Below are 18491 nucleotides of genomic sequence, written 5' to 3'. Positions count from 1 at the left end.
CCTAGGAAGCTCTTTGCCACCTTCTCCTCCCTCCTGAATCCTCCCCCCCCCCTCCCTCTCTGCGGATGACTTCGTCAACCATTTTGTAAAGAAGGTCGACGACATCCGATCCTCGTTTGCTAAGTCAAACGACACCGCTGGTTCTGCTCACACTGCCCTACCCTGTGCTTTGACCTCTTTCTCCCCTCTCTCTCCAGATGAAATCTCGCGTCTTGTGACGGCCGGCCGCCCAACAACCTGCCCGCTTGACCCTATCCCCTCCTCTCTTCTCCAGACCATTTCCGGAGACCTTCTCCCTTACCTCACCTCGCTCATCAACTCATCCTTGACCGCTGGCTACGTCCCTTCCGTCTTCAAGAGAGCGAGAGTTGCACCCCTTCTGAAAAAACCTACACTCGATCCCTCCGATGTCAACAACTACAGACCAGTATCCCTTCTTTCTTTTCTCTCCAAAACTCTTGAACGTGCCGTCCTTGGCCAGCTCTCCTGCTATCTCTCTCAGAATGACCTTCTTGATCCAAATCAGTCAGGTTTCAAGACTAGTCATTCAACTAAGACTGCTCTTCTCTGTGTCACGGAGGCGCTCCGCACTGCTAAAGCTAACTCTCTCTCCTCTGCTCTCATCCTTCTAGACCTATCGGCTGCCTTTGATACTGTGAACCATCAGATCCTCCTCTCCACCCTCTCCGAGTTGGGCATCTCCGGCGCGGCCCACGCTTGGATTGCGTCCTACCTGACAGGTCGCTCCTACCAGGTGGCGTGGCGAGAATCTGTCTCCGCACCACGTGCTCTCACCACTGGTGTCCCCCAGGGCTCTGTTCTAGGCCCTCTCCTATTCTCGCTATACACCAAGTCACTTGGCTCTGTCATATCCTCACATGGTCTCTCCTATCATTGCTATGCAGACGACACACAATTAATCTTCTCCTTTCCCCCTTCTGATAACCAGGTGGCGAATCGCATCTCTGCATGTCTGGCAGACATATCAGTGTGGATGACGGATCACCACCTCAAGCTGAACCTCGGCAAGACGGAGCTGCTCTTCCTCCCGGGGAAGGACTGCCCGTTCCATGATCTCGCCATCACGGTTGACAACTCCATTGTGTCCTCCTCCCAGAGTGCTAAGAACCTTGGCGTGATCCTCGACAACACCCTGTCGTTCTCAACTAACATCAAGGCGGTGACCCGTTCCTGTAGGTTCATGCTCTACAACATTCGCAGAGTACGACCCTGCCTCACACAGGAAGCGGCGCAGGTCCTAATCCAGGCACTTGTCATCTCCCGTCTGGATTACTGCAACTCGCTGTTGCCTGGGCTCCCTGCCTGTGCCATTAAACCCCTACAACTCATCCAGAACGCCGCAGCCCGTCTGGTGTTCAACCTTCCCAAGTTCTCTCACGTCACCCCGCTCCTCCGCTCTCTCCACTGGCTTCCAGTTGAAGCTCGCATCCGCTACAAGACCATGGTGCTTGCCTACGGAGCTGTGAGGGGAACGGCACCTCCGTACCTTCAGGCTCTGATCAGGCCCTACACCCAAACAAGGGCACTGCGTTCATCCACCTCTGGCCTGCTCGCCTCCCTACCTCTGAGGAAGTACAGTTCCGGCTCAGCCCAGTCAAAACTGTTCGCTGCTCTGGCACCCCAATGGTGGAACAAACTCCCTCACGACGCCAGGTCAGCGGAGTCAATCACCACCTTCCGGAGACACCTGAAACCCCACCTCTTTAAGGAATACCTAGGATAGGAGAAAGGAATCCTTCTAACCCCCCCCCCCCCCCCCTTAAAAGAGTTAGATGCACTATTGTAAAGTGGTTGTTCCACTGGATATCATAAGGTGAATGCACCAATTTGTAAGTCGCTCTGGATAAGAGCGTCTGCTAAATGACTTAAATGTAAATGTAATGTACTGCCTGTGTTGAGCACAAGGAGCTGAGGGCTTCTGCTATGGTGATGGTGGACCTCTGCAGACAGGCAGACAGGGTGCTCAGGTGTGTTAGTGTCATGCAGGAAGCCACAGAAGCGGATAACAACAGCCTCCCTCACAGTACTGTAGTATTTCCGGGCCTTGGCCTGCTGGACACCTCAGACATTTTGGGCATCAGCAGATTAAATCTGAAATACATAAAGAAAAAATAAATACAAATAGACAATTAATTGTTGTCCAAAAAAAAACAGTATTAGATATGACACATTTTATCAGTGCATAAAGCATTGAACATTATGTTGTTATTTACTGGACATTGCATATTGATGATGACTTTTGGAGTACTTAGCATGGCAATCTAGAGCCATTACCTGTTCCAGGTGCTGGACACGCCCCTGGTAACCTCGCAGGAAGTGGTCTAGTGCAAGCAATAGGTGTCCTACCCATTCTGGTGTGCACCAGTGGTGTGTGCCCAAGAGCCTGGAAGCTGTTTACCAGGTTAGCCCTGTTCAGTGGGCTGGTGTGGTAGAAGGTGTAGAGCCCACTGAGGAGGTCTTCTACATTCTGAAACATCACGTTGGACCGGATGGCAGTGTGCCATACAGTGGATGCCGATGATGTAGGCCATATCCCCCTTCAGCCGGCTGACCACACCATTCTTGGCTCCGGTCATCACAGCAGCTTCATCTGTTCCCAGAGCGACCAACTTGCTCCCCCACGCATCACACACTCCCTCCATGATGGCTCGGATGGCGTTGCTTGTGTGTGCCGCGTCCAACTTCTCCACTGACTTGATGCCAACAAACTTCGATTCGATCTTGCCCTTGTGACATAATCTGACATACACTAACTAACTCCTCTTTCACAGAACTGTCTGTGGAGCCATCTGACATGACGGAGAGAAATTTGATGTTTTTCAGATTCTCTCTGATGTTGGTTCTCTCCACCTCTGCAATATGGTGCATACATTCTTTGGCCTGCTTCTATAAATTGAGCCCACAGCGATTCCTTTTTTTTCATCCAAACTGCAAAAATCAAACATCAAATTAATTCAATAATAATTAAATATACAAATCATGTTATCGAATATAGCTGGCAGTTGATTGTGCTAAATTAGCCTTCTACCCTTTGTTTACTTAAGGATCAATACTATAAGGCTGGTAAAGTCAATTGTGTCGCAATGCTTTAAAATGTAAACAGAATCTGGAGACAAACATTAAAATAGAACGTTACAGAGCCATAGGACAGCATGGAGATCCATGCCAGCATCAGTATGCCTGTCATTTTATGGTATTTATACACTATTTTGAGGTGAACCAAAGCTTATCAAGAGCTGAGAAATAACATACAATACTGGACCGCGTCTGATAAATAGACTTGAAAAAAATAGTTACAGAAGTACTAGTCTAGCTACAAGACCAACAACATTTTCACTTACTCACACATCCACTCCAAGTCAGAAAGTGGTCTCACCTTCTTGCCAATGGCATGTACAGTCCTAACAGTATCTTCATCTTTGTGCTGGTCTGCTCTGACATTTCCATTAGCGTCGTCACAGAGGGTGTCAAGAGGAGAGGCTCCGATGGAGCCCGGGACACAGACACGCAGGCAATGTGACACTTGCTGTGTTCATGGTCACAAATGTTCGCCAGCGTCATCGTTTTATTTCCGATGACAAATGAGTTGTTTCTGCTTTTACCTTTAGCAGCATTTAGCATAACTCATCACCACAGCCTCCGCATCATACTGTAGCCAGCCTCTTGAAACTCCTTTATCGCCAAACCTCATTATTTTAACATTATTTTTTGATGTGATCCGTCCTCCTTTCCTCATGGGTTTTCGTTTCAAAGGTTGGCTTACTCCAGGTAAATGTCGCCACATAACAGCTATTTAATGAAAGCTAGCTACCAACAGACCCGTGGCAAGTGAGCGGTGTCGAGTAGCTGATGTCCCGTCGGTAAACAGTGCCACGAAACTAGGAGCACTACAGACGGTCTGTGGCTGGCAAACATGAGTAATTTCCTCCGAGCCATTATGCTAGATATTTTATTACATGACTATTTTGGTGCAAACATTTACCCGCCAGTGTTGGGGATAGCCTTCTGAGATTTACTCGCCAAACAGAAAATCTACCCGCATTTGGCGCTTGTTAATTTTGGACCCTGCCCATAAGAAAACACAACTTTGCAAGGCGGTGACCAACGATGGTCACAGACTTCTGTCATGACGTGGCCCTTTTTGGGTATAGCTAGTGGCTTCCCCCTCTCTCTCTCCTACACCCAGGTTCTGTTATCTCAGGTCGTAAATTCCTGGCGGAGACTCACTCCCCCTGGCCATGCAGAAAGAGAGACACAGAGAGAAAAAAGGATTTCACATGGGAACTCCCCAAAATGGGAATTTGAAACAAAATGTCCACTTGTGAGAAGGTGGGAATGGTCCGTAGACACTTAAAGGATGGGTCTGACGAGTGTGTTTCATTTGGTGACCTCAGAGAGGACAGGAAACACACATAACTATATCTCTGAATGTGTACATTTCTCAATTATGGGGTTTGCATCTAATTCTCGTATAAAATGAATGAGTAAAGATGAAACTATTTGTGAAATTATGTAATGTGATGTTAAACCTTTAATGTGAGAGAATTGTATTCCCTTTAAAGTTTAACTAAGTCATTGGCCCGCCCCCGTGAGCACAGGCATGATCTGGCGTCAGAGAACCGCCTCTTCTATTGTTACGAATAAACTCCCCCCCCCTGAGGAAATCCTCTTCAGACCATGCGTACCTCAGTGGACCCTGAGGTTGCAATAGTTGTTGAATTCCTAACCATACCACGTGGAGCATTGGCTACACGGTGGGAAATGGTTCAACTCTGAGACTATCGAGCCTGACAGAATAAGAGCAAATCTTAGATACTAATTACTATTCTGCAGCTAGCAATTATGTGAACCTGGGATTGCGAATACCGACAACCGCCAAAACACCTATTCTATGAGAACATTTCTGAATGGTACTCTGAAGAATCCGTTCTAACCACAAATTACTTTGATCTTCAGGGAAGCAGAGAGAGAGACGCTCATGAACTGACATGCACATTTGTGGCCTGCTGGAGGTCATTTTGCAGGGCTCAGGCAGTGCTCCTCCTGCTCAAAGGCGGAGGTAGCGGTCCTGCTGCTGGGTTGTTGCCCTCCTACGGCCTCCTCCACGTCTCCTGATGTACTGGCCTGTCTCCTGGTAGCGCCTCCATGCTCTGGACACTACGCTGACAGACACAGCAAACCTCCTTGCCACAGCTCGCATTGACGTGCCATCCTGGATGAGCTGCACTACCTGAGCCACTTGTGTGGGTTGTAGACTCCGTCTCATGCTACCACTAGAGTGAAAGCACCGCCAGCATTCAAAAGTGACCAAAACATCAGCCAGGAAGCATAGGAACTGAGAAGTGGTCTGTGGTCACCACCTGCAGAACCACTCCTTTATTGGGGGTGTCTTGCTAATTGCCTATAATTTCCACCTTTTGTCTATTCCATTTGCACAACAGCATGTGAAATTTATTGTCAATCAGTGTTGCTTCCTAAGTGGACAGTTTGATTTCACAGAAGTGTGATTGACTTGGAGTTACATTGTGTTGTTTAAGTGTTCCCTTTATTTTTTTGAGCAGTGTATATATTGATTGAAATTATTCCAGAATGAGTGAGAGTTCATGTCCAAAGAATTAGCATTTCAATTAATAAATTAAATTATCAACTGTGTAGTGATTCCTTTTTGTCTTTCCCGCATCTTCTCAGTCCACACTAGAGGTCGACCGATTAATCGGAATGACCGATTAATTAGGGCCGATTTCAGTTTTCATAACAATCGGTAATCGTCATTTTTGGACACCGATTATGGCCGCTTACATTGCACTCCACGAGGAGACTGCGTGGCAGGCTGACTACCTGTTATGCGAGTGCAGAAAGGAGCCAAGGTAAGGTGCTAGCTAGCATTGAACTTATCTTATAAAAAACAATCATTCTTAACATAATCACTAGTTAACTACACATGGTTGATGATATTACTAGTTTATCTAGTTTGTCCTGCGTTGCATATAATCAATGCAGTGCCTGTTAATTTATCATCGAGTCACAGCCTACTTCGCCAAACATGAGATTTAACAAGCGCATTCGCGAAAAAAGCACTGTCGTTGCACCAATGTGTACCTAACCATAAACATCAATGCCTTTCTTAAAACTGCATATTCAGTTAATATTGCCCCCATAACATGAATTTCCATAAACTAGGAAATTGTGTCTCTTCTCTTGCGTTCTGTGCAAGCAGAGTCAGGGTATATGCAGCAGTTTGGGCTGCCTGGCTCATTGCGAACTGTGTGAAGACCATTTCTTCCAAACAAAGACCGTAATTAACTTTCCAGAATTGTACATAATTATGTCATAACACTGAAGGTTGTGCAATGTAACAGCAATATTTAGACTTAGGGATGCCACCCGTTAGATAAAATACGGAACGGTTCCGTATTTCACTGAAAGAATAAACGTTTGTTTTCAAAATGATAGTTTCCGGATTTGACCATATTAATGACCTAAGGCTCGTATTTCTGTGTGTTATTATATTATAAGTAAGTCTATGATTTGATAGAGCAGTCTGACTGAGTGGTGGTAGGCAGCAACAGGCTCGTAAGCCTTCATTCAAACAAGCACTTTCCTGCATTTTCCAGCAGCTCTTCGCTGTGCTTCAAGGATTGCGCTGTTTATGACTTCAAGCCTATCAACTCCCGAGATTAGGCTGGCAATACTAAAGTACCTATTAGAACATCCAATAGTCAAAGGTATATGAAATACAAATGGTATAGAGAGAAATAGTCCTATAATAGTCCTAAAACTTATTAACTGGGAATATTGAAGACTCATGTTAAAAGGAACCACCAGCTTTCATATGTTCTGAGCAAGGAACTTAAACATTAGCTTTTTTACATGGCACATATTGCACTTTTACTTTCTTCTCCAACACTTTGTTTTTGCATTATTTGAACATGTTTCATTATTTATTTGAGACTAAATTTATTTTATTGATGTATTATATTAAGTTAAAATAAGTGTTCATTCAGTATTGTAATTGTCATTATTACAAATATATATATATAAAAAAATTAAAAAATTGTCTGATTAATCGGTATCGGCTTTTTTTGGTCCTCTCATAATCGGTCGACCTCTAGTCCACACCCACTTCCCTTTGTCCACCAAGCCGTCATATTGGCTTAGCCCACTAGGGAACCTCCCCTATCATTTCCTTGTAACCATATCTACTGTTTGAGTGTTTATGCATGTCCGTGATTATTTAGTTAGTTAGTAAATCAATTATTAAGACAATTGGTGTATGGATGATTCATAGTAAAGGCTGGGTTCGTGCAGATAACCAACAATTTACGACGTTTGGACTGAGACTAACGTTAGGTAAAGAATAATTCATTAATAAGAAGACTAATTGATCAGATATTAAAATATCTGAAGAGTTATATTAGGAAAATTATAACTTTGTAATGTGAAGATTTTCCTTGGTGCCCGACTTCCTAGTTAATTCCATTTCCATGATTAGTTTAATCACGTAATAATAATTACAGAGAATTGATTTGATAAAATAGTCTTCACTTTAAATAATGCCGAAGACACGACACATCACAGAACAGATCTGCTCGAACGCGTGCAATGAGTCAGTCAGCCAGCCACTCAGTCCGTCAGTCACTGGTCTTCATCTAAGATTGCCATGATATTGATGTGGTTCCTGAGATTAAAACACCAGACCAAAATCTGTTTACATGGAAAGTCACCAGTCATTCAGTCAGTCAGACAGTCAACCAGCTAATTGATCAATTAAATCTCACACACAGCACTTACTGCGCACATCCTGGGAGAAGGCCTTAACCCAGGCATACATCTTGATGAACTTGATGTAGTTGAGGATCTCGTTCATCTTCTGCACCCGTCGGTCCGTCACGGCCACGCCCTTCCTCCTGAAGTAGGCCGTCAGCCTTGAGCTGAACATCTGAAGCAGGGAACACACAGTGAAATGTTGTTATATAATGTATTTTCATCGGTCGGTTGCTCTGTATGTGTATATATATATATTAACGTCTGTATGCATGTACAGTACCAGTCAAAAGTTTGGACACACCTACTCATTCAAGGGTCTTTCTTGATTTTTACTATTTTGTACATTGTAGAACAATAGTGAAGACATCAAAACTATGAAATAACACATATGGAATCATGTAGCAACCAAAAAAAGTGTTCAAAATATATTTGATATTTGAGATTCGTCAAAGTAGTCACCCTTTGCCTTAATGACAGCTTTGCACACAGCTTTGCACATTCTCTCAACCAGCTTCAAGAGGTAGTCACCTGGAATGCCTTGTTAAAAGTACATTTGTGGAATTTCTTTCCTTCTTAATGCGTTTGAGCCAATCAGTTCTGTTGTGACAAGGTATGGAAATATGGCTGCCGTCTTATCGGATCTTAACCAACCATGCTATTTTGTTTGTTTTTTCGCGTTGTTCGTAACTTGTTTTGTACATAATGTTTCCACAAACGTCTCTTATGACCGAAAAGAGCTTCTGGAATCAGAACTGGGATTACTCAACTCAAATTGGACGAGGAGTTCTTCTTCAATGAGTCGGACGCGAGGAATATGCTACAGACACCCGACCAGGCCCAGATCCCCGTGATTTGCTGGAAAAGGAAATGTAGGTTTTGTGGAAAGAGATCAGGATGCCTTGTGAGGATCAGGCGACGAGTGGCTAATCTTCCCTTGCCTTCCGTTCTGCTAGCTAACGTTCAATCGCTGGAATATAAATGGGACGAACTGAAAGCATGTGTATCCTACCAACGGGACATTAAAAACTGTAATATCTTATGTTTCACCAAGTCGTGGCTGAACGATGACATTAAGAACATACAGCTGGTGGGTTATACACTCTATCGGCAGGACAGAACAGCAGCCTCTGGTAAGATACGGGGCGGGGGCCTATGCATATTTGTAAACAATAGCTGGTGCATGATATCTAAGGAAGTCTCAGGATTTTGCTCGCCTGAGGTAGAGTATTTCATGATAAGCTGTAGACCACACTATCCAACTAGAGAGTTGTCTTCTGTATTTTTTGTAGCTGTCTACATACCACCACAGACCAGAGGATTGCACTAAAACCACACTCAATGAGCTGTATTCCGCCATAAGCAAACAGGAAAATGCTCATCCAGAGGCGGCGCTCCTAGTGGCCGGTGACTTTAATGCAGGGAAACTTTCATCAGTTTTACCTACAGTCGTGGCCAAAAGTTTTGAGAATGACACAAATATACATTTTCACAAAGTCTGCTGCCTCAGTTTGTATGATGGCAATTTGCATACACTCCAGAATGTTATGAAGAGTGATCAGATGAATTGCAAAGTCCCTCTTTGCCATGCAAATGAACTGAATCCCCCAAAAACATTTCCACTGCATTTCAGCCCTGCCACAAAAGGACCAGCTGACATCATGTCAGTGATTCTCTCGTTAACAGAGGTGCGAGTGTTGACGAGGACAAGGCTGGAGATCACTCTGTCATACTGATTGAGTTCGAATAACAGACTGGAAGCTTCAAAAGGAGGGTGGTGCTTGGAATCATTGTTCTTCCTCTGTCAACCATGGTTACCTGCAAGGAAACACGTGCCGTCATCATTGCTTTGCACAAAAAGGGCTTCACAGGCAAGGATATTGGTGCCAGTAAGATTGCACCTAAATCAACCATTTATCGGATCATCAAGAACTTCTAGGAGAGCGGTTCAATTTTTGTGAAGAAGGCTTCAGGGCACCCAAGAAAGTCCAGCAAGCGCCAGGACCGTCTCCTAAAGTTGATTCAGCTGCGGGATCGGGGCACCACCAGTACAGAGCTTGCTCAGGAATGGCAACAGGCAGGTGTGAGTGCATCTGCACGCACAGTGAGGCGAAGACTTTTGGAGGATGGCCTGGTGTCAAGAAGGGCAGCAAAGAAGCCACTTCTCTCCAGGAAAAACATCAGGGACAGACTGATATTCTGCAAAAGGTACAGGGATTGGACTGCTGAGGACTGGGGTAAAGCCATTTTCTCTGATGAATCCCCTTTCCGATTGTTTGGGGCATCCAGAAAAAAGCTTGTCCGGAGAAGACAAGGTGAGCGCTACCATCAGTCCTGTGTCATGCCAACAGTAAAGCATCCTGAGACCATTCATTTGTGGGGTTGCTTCTCAGCCAAGGGAGTGCTCACTCACAATTTTGCCTAAGAACACAGCCATGAATAAAGAATGGTACCAACACATCCTCCGAGAGCAACTTCTCCCAACCATCCAGAAATAGTTTGGTGACGAACAATGACTTTTTCCAGCATGATGAAGCACCTTGCCATAAGGCAAAAGTGATAACTAAGTGCCTCGGGGGGCAAAACATCGATATTGTGGGTCCATGGCCAGGAAACTCCCCAGACCTTAATCTCGTTGAGAACTTGTGGTCAATCCTCAAGAGGCGGGTGGACAAACAAAAACCCACAAATTCTCCAAACTCCAAGCATTGGTTATGCAAGAATGGCCTGCCGTCAGTCAGAATGTGGCCCAGAAGTTAATTGACAGCATGCCAGGGTGGATTGCAGAGGTCTTGAAAAAGAAGGGTCAACACTGCAAATATTGACTCTTTGTATCAACTTCATGTAATTGTCAATAAAAGCCTTTGACACTTATGAAATGCTTGTAATTATACTTGAGTATTCCATAGTAACATCTGACAAAAATATCTAAAGACACTGAGGCAGCAGACTTTGTGAAAATTAATATTTGTGTCATTCTCAAAACTTTTGGCCACGAATGTAATTTCTATCAGCATGTTAAATGTGCAAACCGAGGGGAAAAAATTAGACCACATTTACTCCACACACAGAGATGCATACAAAGCTCTCCCTCACCCTCCATTTGGCAAATATGACCATAACTCTATCCTCCTGATTCCTGCTTACAAGCAAAAATTAAAGCAGGAAGCACCAGTGACTCGGTCTATAAAAAAGTGGTTAGATGAAGCAGATGCTAAACTACAGAACTGTTTTGCTAGCACAGACTGGAATATGTTCCGGGATTCTTCCAATGGCATTGAGGAGTACACCACACCAGTCACTGGCTTTATCAATAAGTGCATTGAGGACGTCGTCCCCACAGTGACCGTACCTACATACCCCAACCAGAAGCCATGGATTACAGGCAACATTCGCACTGAGCTGCTGCTTTCAAGGAGCGGGACTCTAACCTGGAAGCTTATAAGAAATCCCGCTATGCCCTCCAATGAACCATCAAACAGGCAAAGTGTCAATACAGGACAAAAATCGGATCGTACTACACCGGCTCTGACACTCGTCGGATGTGGCAGAGCTTGCAAACTATTACAGACTACAAAGGGAAGCACAGCCGAGAGCTGCCCAATGACACGAGCCTACCAGACGAGCTAAATAACTTCTATGCTCGCTTCGAGGCAAGTAACACTGAAACATGCATGAGAGCATCAGCTGTTCCGGACAACTGTGTGATCACGCTCTCCGCAGCCGATGTGAGTAAGACCTTTAAACAGGTCAACATTCACAAGGCCGCTGGGCCAGATGGATTACCAGGACGTGTACTCTGAGCATGTGCTGACCAACTGGTAAGTGTCTTCACTGACATTTTCAACCTCTCCCTGTCTGAGTCTGTAATACCAACATGTTTCAAGCAGACCGCCATAGTCTCTGTGCCCAAGAACACAAAGGTAACCTGCCTAAATGACTACCGACCCGTAGCACTCACATCTGTAGCCATGAAATGCTTTGAAAGGCTGATCATGGCGCACGTCAATACCATTATCCCAGAAACCCTAGACCAGTGGTCACCAACCGGTCGATCGCGATCGACTTGTCGATCCCCAAGGCTTATCTAGTCGATTGCCAAACACTTCTGTAAAAAACCCAACGATAAAGCCTTGGTGGTAGGTGCAGCTAATTCAGCTGCCCTGCTCGCTGGTTAGAAAAACTGTTGCCATTTCATGTGTCTGAAGGTACAAACTCTGCTTTCCCGGTGGGCCTGGAGAGGAAATCAAGAGCACTATGCCACCGCTGGCAAATCAGATTGCTCAGATGACCGAGTCTGCAGTAACGTAGCAGGCATAAAAAAATGCTACGGCAAAATTGATACTGTGAGATTTCAAAACGTTTAAAACCATGACTCGAGAGAGACTGTCAACGAATACAGCAAAGAGCTGAGTTCATGTTTAAGTTCTTACTCAGCACTGTCAATACTTTGTATTCATACTTTTATAACCCATAAAATGTGCATTCTTCCAATTTTCACTCAGCGCTACAACAAGCAGTGCAGCAGTAATGAATGAGTAGGAAAGTGTATCTACAGGCTTGCATTGTTATTATTAGCGACTTGGGCCTTTTTTAATATCAAGGAATATTTCACTTTCTCTGTTCATAGGAGTAACAACATGAATTTGTGCATGAGGCAGAAATAATGCAGTGCGAGTCGAGTTTCGCCATCAGCTGGAAGACGGTGTCCCTTTTTGGTCAGTGTCAATGGGGGACAGGGAGAACGGAGGGATGTTGAGAGACGGACCCCTCAGTCTGCTGCTCTCTCCCTCCGCTGAGACTGACCATCAGATGCAGGCATCATCAGCCCAGTAAAATAAAAAGCGAATTATTTAAATGTATGCTCACGCAGCTGTGCCTCACAAGTAATACAACAATGGATCTATTACCGGTGTGATTATATAGCCTACCTCAAATTTTGAAATAATAAAAAAAAATGTCCCAAACAATGCATTGGCAGGTAAATTCAAGCAAAGCCAGTATGCTGTGATAATGTATTGGGCATATAGCTTACTGCACTAACCTCATTGCTACATTACTGTTTTTAATTGGCTATTGTTGGATAGGCTTACATTTTTTAAGTCATGTTAATAAAAAAAAATCAGAGCAGTACATCTCTGCATGCATTTTGACTCAGAAAGTGATCTTGACTCAGAAAAGGTTGGTGACCACTGCCCTAGAACCACTCCAATTTGCATACCGCACCAACAGATCCATAGATGATGCAATCTCTATTGCACTCCACACTGCCCTTTCCCACCTGGACAAAAGGAACACCTATGTGAGAATGCTATTCATTGACTACAGCTCGGCGTTCAAAACCATAGTACACGCAAAGCTCATCACTAAGCTAAGGACCCTGGGACTAAACACCTCCCTCTGCAACTGGATCCTGGACTTCCTGACGGGCCGCCCCCAGGTGGTAAGGGTAGCTAACAACACATCTGTCACACTGATCCTCAACACGGGGGCCCCTCAGGGGTGCGTGCTCAGTCCCCTCCTCTACTCCCTGTTCACTCATGACTGCAGGGCCAGGCACGACTCCAACACCATCATTAAGTTAGCTGATGACACAACAGTGGTAGCCTGATCACCGACAACGATGAGATAGCCTATAGGGAGGAGGTCAGAGACCTGATCGTGTGGTGCCAGGACAACAACCTCTCCCTCAACGTGATCAAGACAAATGAGATGATTGTGGACTACAGGAAAAAGAGGACCGAGCACGCCCCATTCTCATCGACGGGGCTGTAGTGGAGCAGGTTGAGAGGTACAAGTTCCTTGGCGTCCACATCACCAACATACTAACATGGTCCAAGCACACCAAGACAGTTGTGAAGAGGGCACAACAAAACCTATTCCCCCTCAGGAGACTGAAAAGATTTGGCATGGGTCTTCAGATCTTCAAAAGGTTTTACAGCTGCACCATCAAGAGTAACATGACGGGTTGCATCACTGCCTGGTATGGCAACTGCTCGGCCTCCGACCGCAAGGCACTACAGAGGGCCATCCAGCACCTCTATACCAGGCGATGTCAGAGGAAGGCCCTAAAAATGTTCAAAGAGTCATAGACTGTTCTCTCTGCTACCGCACGGCAAGCGGTTGCGGAGCGCCAAGTCTAGGTCCAATAGGCTTCTAAACAGCTTCTACCCCCAAGCCATAAGACTCCTGAACAGCTAATCAAATGGCTACCCAGCCTATTTGCATTGCCCCCCCCCAACCCCCCTACGCTGCTGCTACTCTCTGTTATTATCTATGCATAGTCACTTTAACCAACAATGTAGTTTTAAGAAAATCCCTAAAAAAGTAAGAGATAAGAATAACAAATCATTGAAGAGCAGCAGTAAATAACAATAGCTGGGCTGTATACAGCGGGTACTGGTAAAGAGTCAATGTGTCAATGTGAGGGGGGCACCGGTGTAGAGGTAATGGAGGTAATTATGTACATGTAGGTCGAGTTATTAAGGGCTTGTAAGTAAGCCTTTCACTGCATTTGGCGCATGTGATAAATAACATTTGATTTGATTTACAGAAGATAACCCTTTTAGGTAAAAGACCTAAAAGTCCATATTCTGGCAAGAACAGCTCAAATAAGCAAAGAGAAACGACAGCCCATCATTACTTTAAGACAGTCAATGCGGGAAATGTCAAGAACTTTGAAAGTTTCTTCAAATGCAGTCGCAAAAACCATCAAGCGCTATGATGAAACTGGCTCTCATGAGGACCGCCACAGGAAATGAAGACCCAGAGTTACCTCTGCTGCAGAGGATAAGTTCATTAAAGTTACCAGCCTCAGAAATTGCAGCCCAAATAAATGCTTCACAGAGTTCAAGTAACAGACACATCTCAACATCAACTGTTCAGAGGAGACTGCATGAATCAGGCCTTCAAAGAAACCACTACTAATGAACACCAATAAGAATAAGAGACTTATTTGGGCCTAGAAACACGGGCAAGGGACATTAGACAGTTGGAAATCTGTCCTTTGGTCTGATGAGTCCAAATTTGAGATTTTTGGTTCCAACCGCCATGTCTTTGTGAGACGCAGAGTAGGTGAACGAATAATCTCTGCATGTGTGTTTCCCACCGTGAAGCATAGAGGAGGTGTGATGGTGCTTTGCTGGTGACACTGTCTGTGATTTATTTAGAATTCAAAGCACACTTAACCAGCATGGCTACCAGAGCATTCTGCAGCGATACGCCATCCCATCTGGTTTGAGTTTAGTGGGACTACCATTTGTTTTTCAACAGGACAATGACCCAACAAACCTCTAGGCTGTGTAAGGGCTATTTGACCAAGAAGGAGAGTGATGGAATGCTGCATCAGATGACCTGGCCTCCACAATCACCCGACCTCAACCCAATTGAGATGGCTTGGGATGAGTTGGACTGCAGCGTGAAGGAAAAGCAGCCAACAAGTGCTCAGCATATGTGGGAACTTCTTCAAGACTGTTGGAAAAGCATTCCAGGTGAAGCTGGTTGAGAGAATGCCAAGAGTGTGCAAAGCTGTCATCAAGGCAAAGGGTGGCTACTTTGAAGAATCTCACGTATAAAATGTATTTTGATTTGTTTAACACTTTTTTGGTTACTACATGATTCCATATGTGTTATTTCATAGTTTTGAGGTCTTCACTATTATTCTACAATGTAGAAAATAGTCACAAAAAAAAAAAAAAATGTAATGAGTAGGTGTGTCCAAACATTTGACTGGTACTGTATGTATGCATGTGGGTTGCTCACCATAGCAGGGTAGAAGAGGATAAAGACTGCAGAGCCCAGTAAGGAGGTGGGCCCCAGGATAGCCAGGTTGAAGCCCATCCCCAGCACAGCAATAAGAGGCCCGCCTGCCAGCAGACTGCCCACAGCCGCCGCCTCAAACATCCGCTGGCCGTCGTTTGAACACATGTTGATCAACTGCAGAGAGAGAGAGTGCGATAGACACTTACATCAGTACAGAACTACACCATCTCTATCTCTTACTCTGCATGCACATTGTATTGCATTGCAAATCATGTGTTTCGGAAACAATAGCAAACTGTTTTGCAATGCTAGTACTGTATTAAAGGTGGGTTTCTCATTCAGACTAATGATAAGCAACATCTGAAAAGGTTGAGCCTAAATGAGAGCTAGCATTATTGTGAGGCTAACCATTATCTCACCCCAGTCCCCCCACCCCATCTCACCAGCCCAGTTCTCTTAAAACTTCTTATGGCTGGGGGCAGTATTGAGTAGCTTGGATGAATAAGGTGCCCAGAGTAAACTGCCTGCTACTCAGTCCCAGAAGCTAAGATATGCATATTATTAATATATTCGGATAGAAAACACTCCGAAGTTTCTAAAACTGTTTGGATGATGTCTGTGAGTATAACAGAATTCAAATGGCAGGCAAAAACCTGAGAAAAAATCCAACCAGGAAGTGGGAAATCTGAGGTTTGTAGTTTTTCAACTCATTGCCTATCAAATATACAGTGGGATATTGGTCATATTGCACTTCCTAAGGCTTCCACTAGATGTCAACAGTCTTTAGAACCTTGTTTGATGCTTCTACTGTGAAGGAGGGAGGAATGAGGGCTCTTAGAGTCAGGGGTCTGGCAGAGTGCCATGAGCTGACCACGCGCGTTCACGTGAGAGTTCGCTTGCGTTCCGTTGCATTTCTGAAGACAAAGGAATTCTCCGGTTGAAACATTATTGAAGATTTATGATAAAAACATCCGAAAGATTGATTCTATACATCGTTTGACATGTTTCTACGGACTGTAACGGAACTTTTGTACTTTGTCTTCTCGTGCCTCATGAATTTGGATTACTGGGCTAAACGCGTGAAAAAAAAGGAGGTATTTGGACATAAATTATGTACTTTATCCAACAAATCAAACATTTATTGTGGAACTGGGATTCCTGGGAGTGCATTCTGATGAAGATCAAAGGTAAGTGAATATTTATAATGCTATTTCTGGCTTCTGTTGACTCGGATATCTGTATGGCTTGGTTTTGTGTCTGAGCGCTGTACTCAGATTATTGCATGGTTTGCTTTTTCGAAATCTGGTTGCATTAAGGAGAAGAATATCTCTAATACTGTGCATAACACTTGTATCTTATATTAAAGTTTATGATAACTATTTCTGTAAATTGATGTGGCTCTCTGCAAAATCATCGGATGTTTTGGAAGCAAAACATTACTAAACGTAACGCGCCAATGTAAACTGAGATTTTTGGATATAAATATGCACTTTATCAAACACAACATATATGTATTGTGTAACATGAAGTCCTATGAGTGTCATCTGATGAAGATCATCAAAGGTTAGTGATTAATTTGATCTCTATTTCTGCTTTTTGTGACTCCACTCTTTGGCTGGAAAAATGGCTGTGTTTTTCTGTGAATAGGTGCTGACCTAACATAATGATATGTTGTGCTTTCGTCGTAAAGCCTTTTTGAAATCGGACACTGTGGTGGGATTAACAACAAGTTTATCTTTAAAATGGTGTAAAATACTTCTATGTTTGAGGAATTTTAATGATGTGATTTCTGTTGTCTTGAATTTGGCACACTGAACTTTCACTGGCTGTTGTCATATCGATTCCGTTAACGGGATCTTAGCCGATCTCAGCCATAAGAGGTTAAATAAAAAATATTTGCGTGAAGCCCCTGTCTGGTGGTCCCACCTGTCCCATGGATTTGTCTCGGATGCTGCGGAGCCGGAGGATCTTGTGGAAGGCCATGGTGAGGATGGCTCCCCGCAGGCGGGTGCCTGTGCGGTAGTTGAGGGCCCAGGTGAGCGCCAGTGACCAGGAGCGGACCAGCTCGGTGCACAGCAGCCCCACGACCAGCAGCAGGCCGTATGGAAGATCGGGCTCTGCCTGCTCTGTGTACTCCAACAGACGCTTCACCACAAAGGCCTAGCAGGAGTGGAGAGGGCAGGGATGAGGAGGGGAAAAGATGAGAGCACAGGACACGTGATTGACAGAAGCACCATGTCCAAGAGACATCTACACAGTGCCATCATCATCATGGACATCTACTAATTCAAGACTAGCTAAAGCCGTCATGCCATGACTACCAATAATCATCTGAAGAGGGAAGTTGAACAGGCTCTACTGATTAGAGATAGAATACTTTTTCTTTAGTTTCAGCTCTCACCCTTTGCTAAGATTTTGTTAAGATCCTTTAAAAAGAGAATAAGAGAAACAGTGAACTGAGAAACCCATTCCAACATGACATTTCCTATTGTTTGCATCATCAGGTAAACCGATTCAGACATTCATTGATGATACCTTCAGACATTATACCTACAGTCACATTGAGTGGGGGGGCCGTGCAGTTACACTACCGTTAAAAATTTGGGGGTCACTTAGAAATGTCCTTGTTGAGTATCTGGAGCGTCAGCATTTGTCAGCACCCTTTTGCAATTATGTTAGCACAGCTGAAAACTGTCGTCCTGATTAAAGAAGCAATAAAATTGGCCTTCTTTAGAGTAGTTGAGTATCTGGAGCGTCAGCATTTGTGGGTTCGATTACATGCTCAAAATGGCCAGAAACAAAGAACTTTCTTGAATTTGTCAGTCTATTCTTGTTCTGAGAAATGAAGGCTATTCCATGTGAGAAATTGCCAAGAAACTGAAGATAACGTACAACGCTGTGTACTACTCCCTTCACAGAACAGCGCAAACTGTCTCTAAACAGAA

At 44.4% G+C, this 18491-nt stretch overlaps 1 protein-coding gene across 2 annotated transcripts in view; it reads right to left on the bottom strand.

Moving 5' to 3' along the window:
• The window catches only part of LOC139549360 (ATP-binding cassette sub-family C member 5-like), an 87342-nt gene that overhangs the window by 28660 nt on the left and 40191 nt on the right, over positions 1–18491 (bottom strand). For both annotated transcript variants that reach the window (XM_071359785.1, XM_071359786.1), the window contains exons 6-8: positions 17473–17706; positions 15547–15720; positions 7813–7960 (exon numbers count right to left, since the gene is read on the bottom strand). In XM_071359785.1, the coding sequence (XP_071215886.1) occupies positions 7813–7960; positions 15547–15720; positions 17473–17706 (556 nt within the window). The remainder of the gene's footprint in view (positions 1–7812; positions 7961–15546; positions 15721–17472; positions 17707–18491) is intronic.

This window comes from Salvelinus alpinus, chromosome 22 (assembly GCF_045679555.1).
Source record: "Salvelinus alpinus chromosome 22, SLU_Salpinus.1, whole genome shotgun sequence".
Taxonomy (NCBI): domain Eukaryota; kingdom Metazoa; phylum Chordata; class Actinopteri; order Salmoniformes; family Salmonidae; genus Salvelinus; species Salvelinus alpinus.
This window is presented reverse-complemented; position numbering and strand designations above follow the sequence as displayed.